The sequence below is a fragment of the Crocuta crocuta genome, unplaced genomic scaffold (genome assembly GCF_008692635.1).
Source record: "Crocuta crocuta isolate KB4526 unplaced genomic scaffold, BGI_CrCroc_1.0 scaffold106, whole genome shotgun sequence".
NCBI classification, from domain to species: Eukaryota; Metazoa; Chordata; class Mammalia; order Carnivora; family Hyaenidae; genus Crocuta; species Crocuta crocuta.
The window spans coordinates 37,177-44,304 of NW_027531008.1; the positions used below are offsets into that span (position 1 = coordinate 37,177).

Sequence of the window (7,128 nt, forward strand, 5' to 3'; positions counted from 1 at the left end):
GTCCTCGAGGAACAGAGTGCATTGGGGGAACTTCTGGAAAGCAAGAAGTTTTTAATTTAGAAAAGGTATCAGAGAATTGTCTTCTGAACAGAGGAGGGTGTTGCTAACTGTTGGTAGAATTCAATTAAAGCATAAGAGCCTGGAAAGTAGGAAAATCAATTCAAACATTATCACCACCTACAAGGATAGAAACTCAGAGGATTCTCATCACAATGGAATACTTATTTCTTACAGAAAAAGATTCTTGGCATCACCCTCTTGAAGGCCTCCTTCATATCTTTATTTCTAAGGCTGTAGATAAGGGGGTTCAACATGGGTGTAATAATCCCATAGAAGAGGGAAACCATCTTTCCCCAGTCCTTCGAGGTGGATGAAGGTGGTTGTAGATACATGTAGATGCCTGTACCAAAAAAGAGAGACACCACAACCATGTGGGACCCACATGTCCCAAAAGCTTTCTGTCGTCCTTCTGCTGACCTGATTCTCAATACTGCCTGAGCTATAAAGCCATAGGAAATGAGGATCAATGTCACTGGGATTAGCAGAATTAATACACTAAAGAAAAAGAGTTCAGCCTCAATAGGTTTTGTGTCAGCACACGACAACTTGAGAAGGGCAGGCACCTCACAGAAAAAGTGGTCCACTTCCTGGCGACCACAGCGTGGCATGTTAAGGGTCAAGGAAGACTGCAACACCGAATTACCAAAGCCAGTGAACCACGAGAAGGCTACCACCCTTAAGCAGAACCAATGATTCATAATAACTACATAATGCAGGGGTTTGCAGACCGCTACATATCTGTCAAAGGACATGACAGCCAGGAGGAGACACTCAGTAGCTCCCAGGGCCAGGAAGATGATGAGCTGTGCCACACAGCCACCGTAGCTGATGGTCTTTTTGTTGCGACAAATATTTGTCAACATATGAGGGACTGTGCTTGTGGTATAGCACAGATCTAAGATGGAGAGATTAGTGAGGAAGAAATACATGGGTGTATGAAGTTTGGGATCCAGAATGCACACCGTCATGATGGACACATTGCCAAAGATGGTGAATGTATATGATATTAATAGGAGCACAAACAGGGGCATTTGTAGCCAGGGTCTGTCTGAGAAGCCAAGTAGTATAAATTCTCTTGGGGAGCTCTCGTTAGCCCAATTCATGGTGACTCACTTATTTTTCTTCCTACAAATATAAAATAGACAGTAGTCAGTAGATAATTATTGAATACTCTTATTGAAACTGAACTAAATTATAATGAATGATTCAACATCAAACACAACTTATAGTAATCATAAGTTGCTATAAATTTATAGTTTGTGAAATACAGTATGATTCTCTTAAGTTAGAAAGTAGTTCTGTCTTAGCAGTTATGTTTAACTTACTTTATGAGGTAAATCATTACTTTTGAATGACAAAGTACATAAAATTCTATGCATGGAGCACAGACAATTGTAAATGCCAAGACATTTCGAGTCTTCTCCCTTTTGTTATGTGTGCACAAAGTATCTTCAGGTGTACATTAAATTCTGCTGTACAATATAGTAATTGACATTTCCACACACTTGTGCTCATCAGAACAGGTGCACTGTTTAGTCCCCATATCAGATTAATCCTCGTAATCTAATCATTGCTTGACTGAGATGTGGCAGACACAAGAAATAGGTGTGATATACATTTTATTGCTATTATGACTCAGTGAGCATGAACACTCTGCATACCCAAGACTCAAAGCCAGGACCTGAAGGCCATTCTTTTTTCTATACCACATACCCCCAAATATACAGAGACAGAGAAAGAGCAGTTAAAGAACACTTGGCCGTGCTTATACACCAAATAGAGCAGCAAGAATCAAGTAATCAAGTTGATTTTCATCAGTGTGTGGAAGTTATCAGTTAAGTTAGTGATACAATCCAAGTGCACCGAAGTGTTTCAATCCACTTTTTGTTTTTAAATGCAGGGTGATTAATAGGACTTACATCATTTGAATTTACAAGCATAACATAGTGAGTGCTGGTTGACATAGAATAGGACACTGTAAAGAGGGTAACATGGGAAGGACAGACCTACCTCACACTGGGTGGAGCAGATTTTACAGCAGGAGGGGCACTGGCCACCGTGCACCTCCAGAGGCATGCGTAGAGAAGGCGTGAAGAGTTTAACTCCTTCCATTATATGTGGGTTTAATTTCAGCATTTTAGCTACAGATGTACACAATTCCTTGGTAAATAACAGCAATACACCTTCAGTGGAAAGCTGAAAGAGGAAATGAGACTTGACTTTTGTTTGATTTACATGTAAATTTGAATTTTTCACAGGAAAAATGATACATGAAGATAAAAGATAAATTCCAGACGTGTGGTGTTTATGGCAAAGACTATGATTATCTTAAAACATACAGAATTACTACATAATAATTATGACAAGACCAAAATCCAATTAAAAGTGAGCGATTGACTTAAATGAGCAATTGGGGAAGAAAAAATAAAGCAAATTTAAAAAGAAAAGATATTTGATTTTTATCAATAAAAAACAAAAATCAAAATAACCAGGAAATGTCACGTTGTCTACTCATTTGGTAATGTTAGAAAAAAATACCTTTAAAAGTTAGCTGTTAGGAACACAGCCTCTGGATGTACCACCTGCCCACATTTATTCTGAGCCATGTGATGGTGAGCGCAGGGCAAACATCTTCATGTCACGTTTAGAACAAATCGCTCTACTGATAATAAGAGATCCTGTGAAAGTCAAATGAGGTAGTGCTCACGTTAAAAGTCAGGACGGTGCTGGAGACAGCAAGCTTCACTGAGTGTGAGCTAATCATCACTTAGCATCATTAGTACTAATTATTAACATCATGATGGGCCATAATCTTGGCTTGACATGCGTATCAGAAGAACAGTTAACCAAATTACTGTTGGTGGTGCCTACCTTTATTGTAACTTCATAATTTTATAGGGTGGAATGATTAAACATATATGTCACTTATTCTTTGCTTCTATCATAATACTGAGAACATGGTTTTCAGTAAATGGAAGTCAAGTCAATGGTTAGTCGCAGGTACTGGCTTATCTCAAGGGGGAGGGCTATAAGAGGACTCTACTCAGAAGCTGTAATTTCTCCAATTTTCACGTCTTCTACTCTACCCACGAGTCATATGTCAGTGGGATCTGCTCATTCCGATTGTTCTTTTCCATTATCAGAAAAATGGACTCACCTCTTGACAAACACATATTCATTTCACTGTCATCCTTCCTCTTTCCTATTCACATATCCTGCAGTAATCAAAAGAACCCTTAAATTCCACTAATTCCTTTTTTGCTTAAAAACATCCTACTGACAGTTCTAATGCATGGAGATAAGATGGTTAAAAGTTCATTTTGAAGGGTGAAATGATAACCAGGGTTGTTTGAATCACTGAAAATACTTGACATCTATTTTAAGATTCCTAGGAAACAAACTGAACACTGATTACTTAACCAGAAGCAAGGACATGGCTGAGGTGAGCAAGGGACAGAATTCCCTGCTGTAGTCTTTACTCACCTTCCTTCCAAATGTCAGAGACATGCCCCTGCCTTTCTGTGTGAATGTTTCAGAAAAGGTTGATAAATGCAGAGCCTCTTTCAGCTGTCAACCCTTGTGACATTCTTATTTAATGACCTTTTCCCCACAGATCGGAATGATATTAGCATGCAACCTGGGCTGCATCACAAACATAGAATATGAGAAGAGTCCTTAGGATGAAATAAACATGGGTTATAGGTACGTGGTTCAGTCACTGCGGCATATGTTTGATTGACGCTGGCTCTGCTCACCACATTCCTAGTGGAGTTTACAGTGGGAAGTGATTTTATAGATATCAACATCAGCATAGCCCTTTAAGAAAGGGCTACCTATTCCCACAGTGCCGTGTCCTCTATCTTGGCCCTAGGGATTCCAGAGTCCCTCCTGTTTAATTGGTCATTGTGTCCAGAGAGGAAATAATTAACTCTATTCCCAACTACCCTGACAGGGTAACATAGGCACACAGACGGTACGCAAATGTTAAAGCTGGGGTGAAGATGCTAGCCATGAAACTTAAATCATGAATGATGAGTTTGGAGGTGTTTACTCAGGACAGCACAAGGCTAAATGAACTGATAGCCTAAATTCCTTTTAAATGGTCTCATGGTGGGTTTTTTTAAAAATTTTGTTAATGTTTTATTTATTTATTTATTTATTTATTTATTTATTTTTACAAATATTTTATTGTCAAGTTGGTTTCCATATAACACCCAGTGCTCATCCACACAAGTGCCCTCCTCCATGCCCATCTCCTCCCTCCCCCCCACACCCATCAGTCCTCAGTTTGTTCTCAGTGAAGAGTGAGCCCACATATAGTGTATATAGAAAGAAGTGCTCCTGTTGTTCATTGAAATTTGTGTACATATATTTAGACTCCACCTGCTAGGGATATGCAGCTTAAATAACTATTGAACAAATTCACGTGTAAATAATCACCTTGACGTTTAAGGTTGGTGTGAATCCACCAAGGCAGAGCTACTAGATAAGATGTGAGATCGTAACAGAATAGATTTTTAAGGAAGTTGACTTCTGCAATTAATAACTTATCATGTGCTCACATAAGATTTTGGTAAAACAAGAAAACTGAAATTGCATTGAGCACCAGCTTAGATATACCCTAAAAATCACTTGCTAAGATTTTCATCTATTTATTTTCACTTATTTTTATTTTGCATATAATGCACTTTATGAATTATAAAATCATATATAGAAAATATAATCATCATTTGTATTATAAGGTTTTCTTTTTCATTAAATATTAAACCAGCACAGTTAGCATATACTCTTGTATGCATTTCAGGTGTAGAGTATAGTCATTTAATAATTCCATACATTACTCAGCGCTCACTGAGATCACTGCACTCTTAACCCCCTTGTCCTGTTTCATCCATCCTTCCACCCGCCTCACCTGCGGTAACCGACAGGTTGGTCTCTATAGTGAAGAGGCTGATTCTTGGTTTCCTCTCTTTTTTTCCCTTGTGTTCATTTGTTTTGTTTATTAAATTCCACATATGAATGAAATAATAGGGTTTTTGTCTTTCTTAGACTGAATTATTTTATTTAGCATTATATTCTCTAGCTCCATCCATGTCATTGCAAGTAAGATATTTTTCTTTTTGATCACTGAGTAATGTTCCATTGTGTATACATATCACTTTTTTCTCCATTCATTACTGACAGACACTTGGGCTCTTTATCTAGTTGGCTAGTGTTGATAGTGCTGCTGTAAATATTGGGGTGCATTCGCCCCTTCACATCTGTATTTTTGTATCCTTTGGGTAAATACCAAGCAGAGTAATTGCTGGATTGTAGTGTAGTTCTATTTGTAACTTTTTGAGGAACCTACATTCTGTTTTCCAGAGTGGCTGCACCATTCCCACCAACAGTGCAAGAGGAATTCCCTTTCTCCACATCCTCACCAACATTTATTGGCCTGACTTGTTAATTTTAGCAATTTTGACAGGTGTGGGGTGGTATCTCAACATGGTTTTGATTTGCATTTCTCTGATGATGAGTGATATTGAGCATCTTTTTATGTGTCTGTAGGTCATCTGGACGTCTCCTTTGGAAAAGTGTCTATTCATTTCTTCTGCCCATTTCTTAACTATATTATTTGCTTTTGGTGTTGAGTTTGATAAATTCTTTATAGATTTAGGATACTAACCCTTTTCAAGATATGACATGCAAATATATTCTCCCATTCTGTAGGTTGCCTGTTGATTGTTTTCTTCAGTGTGCATAAGTTTTATTTTGATGAAGTTCCAATAGCTCATTTTTGCTTTTGTTTGGGGAGACATATCTAGAAAGAAATTGCTATGGCTGATGTCAGAGAGGTTACTGCCTTTGTTCTCCTCTAGGTTTTTAATATTTTCCTGTCTCACACTAAGGTATTTAATGCATTTGAGTTTATTTTTATATCTGGTGTAAGAAAGTGGTCCAGTTTCATTAATTTCCTTGCTGAGGTCTAGTTTTCCCAGTACCATTTGTTGAGGACACTGTCTTTTCCATTGTATATTATTTTCTGCTTGGTTGAAATTAGTTGACCATATAGTTGTGGGTTTATTTCTGTATTTTCTCTTCTTTTATATGTTTTTTTTTACAAATATTTTATTGTCAAGTTGGTTCCCATATAACACCCACTGCTCATCCCCACAAGTGTCCTCTTCCATGCCCATCTCCACCTGCCCACCCACACTCATTAGTCCTCAGTTTGTTCTCAGCATTCAAGAGGCTCTCATGGTTTCCCTCTCTCCCTCTCCCCCACTATTTTCCCCCTTCTTCTCCCCCATGGTCCTCTGTTAAGTTCCTCCTAATCCTCCTATACGTGCAAACATATGATATTTGTCCTTCTCTGCCTGACTTATTTCACTCAGCATAACACCCTCAAGGTCCATCCATGTTGCTACACATGGCCAGATTTCATTCTTTCTCATTGCCATGTAGTATTCCATTGTATAGATAAACCACATCTTCTTGATCCATTCATCCGTTGATGGACACTTAGGCTCTTTCCATGTTTTGGCTATTGTTGAGAGTGCTGCTATGAACATTGGGGTACATGTGCTCCTATGCACCAGCACCCCTGTATCCCTTGGGTAAATTCCTAGCAGTGCTATTGCTGGGTCATAGGGGAGTTCTGTTGTTAATTTTGGAGGAACCTCCACACTGTTTGCCAGAGGGGCTGTACCAGTTTACATTCCCACCAACAGTGTAGGAGGGTGCCCATTTCACCACATACTCGCCAGCATCTAGAGTCCTCTGATTTGCTCATTTGAGCCATTCTGCCTGGCGTGAGGTGATATCTCAGTGTGGTATTGATTTGTGTTTCCCTGATGAGGAGGGATGCTGAGCATCGATTCATGTCTGTTGGCCATCTGGATGTCCTCTTTGGAAAAGTGTCTATTGGTGTCTTCTGCCCATCTCTTCACTGGATAGTTTGTTTTTTGGGTGTGAGGTTTTTTATTTTTATTTTTTTGCATGTTTCTTTTGTCTCTAATTTTATTTTTTTAATTTATTTTTAGTTATTTTATTTTATTTTATTTTTTTACAAATAGTTTATTGTCA

General features: G+C 38.5%; 1 protein-coding gene across 1 annotated transcript; it reads right to left on the reverse strand.

The window, feature by feature from the left end:
* Window positions 1-221: 221 nt before the first annotated feature.
* Window positions 222-2,669, reverse strand: LOC144237132 (putative olfactory receptor 2B3). The gene is made up of 3 exons (XM_077770812.1): window positions 2,599-2,669; window positions 2,071-2,256; window positions 222-1,185 (listed from the first exon to the last, which is right to left on the reverse strand). Exon 3 carries the CDS (start codon window positions 1,161-1,163, stop codon window positions 222-224), a length of 942 nt encoding a protein of 313 aa, XP_077626938.1. The 5' UTR covers window positions 1,164-1,185; window positions 2,071-2,256; window positions 2,599-2,669.
* Window positions 2,670-7,128: the final 4,459 nt, after the last annotated feature.

Excerpts from the sequence above, each read along its gene's own strand:
- LOC144237132 (XM_077770812.1), bottom strand. The coding sequence starts at position 1,163 with ATGAATTGGGCTAACGAGAGCTCCCCAAGAGAATTTATACTACTTGGC.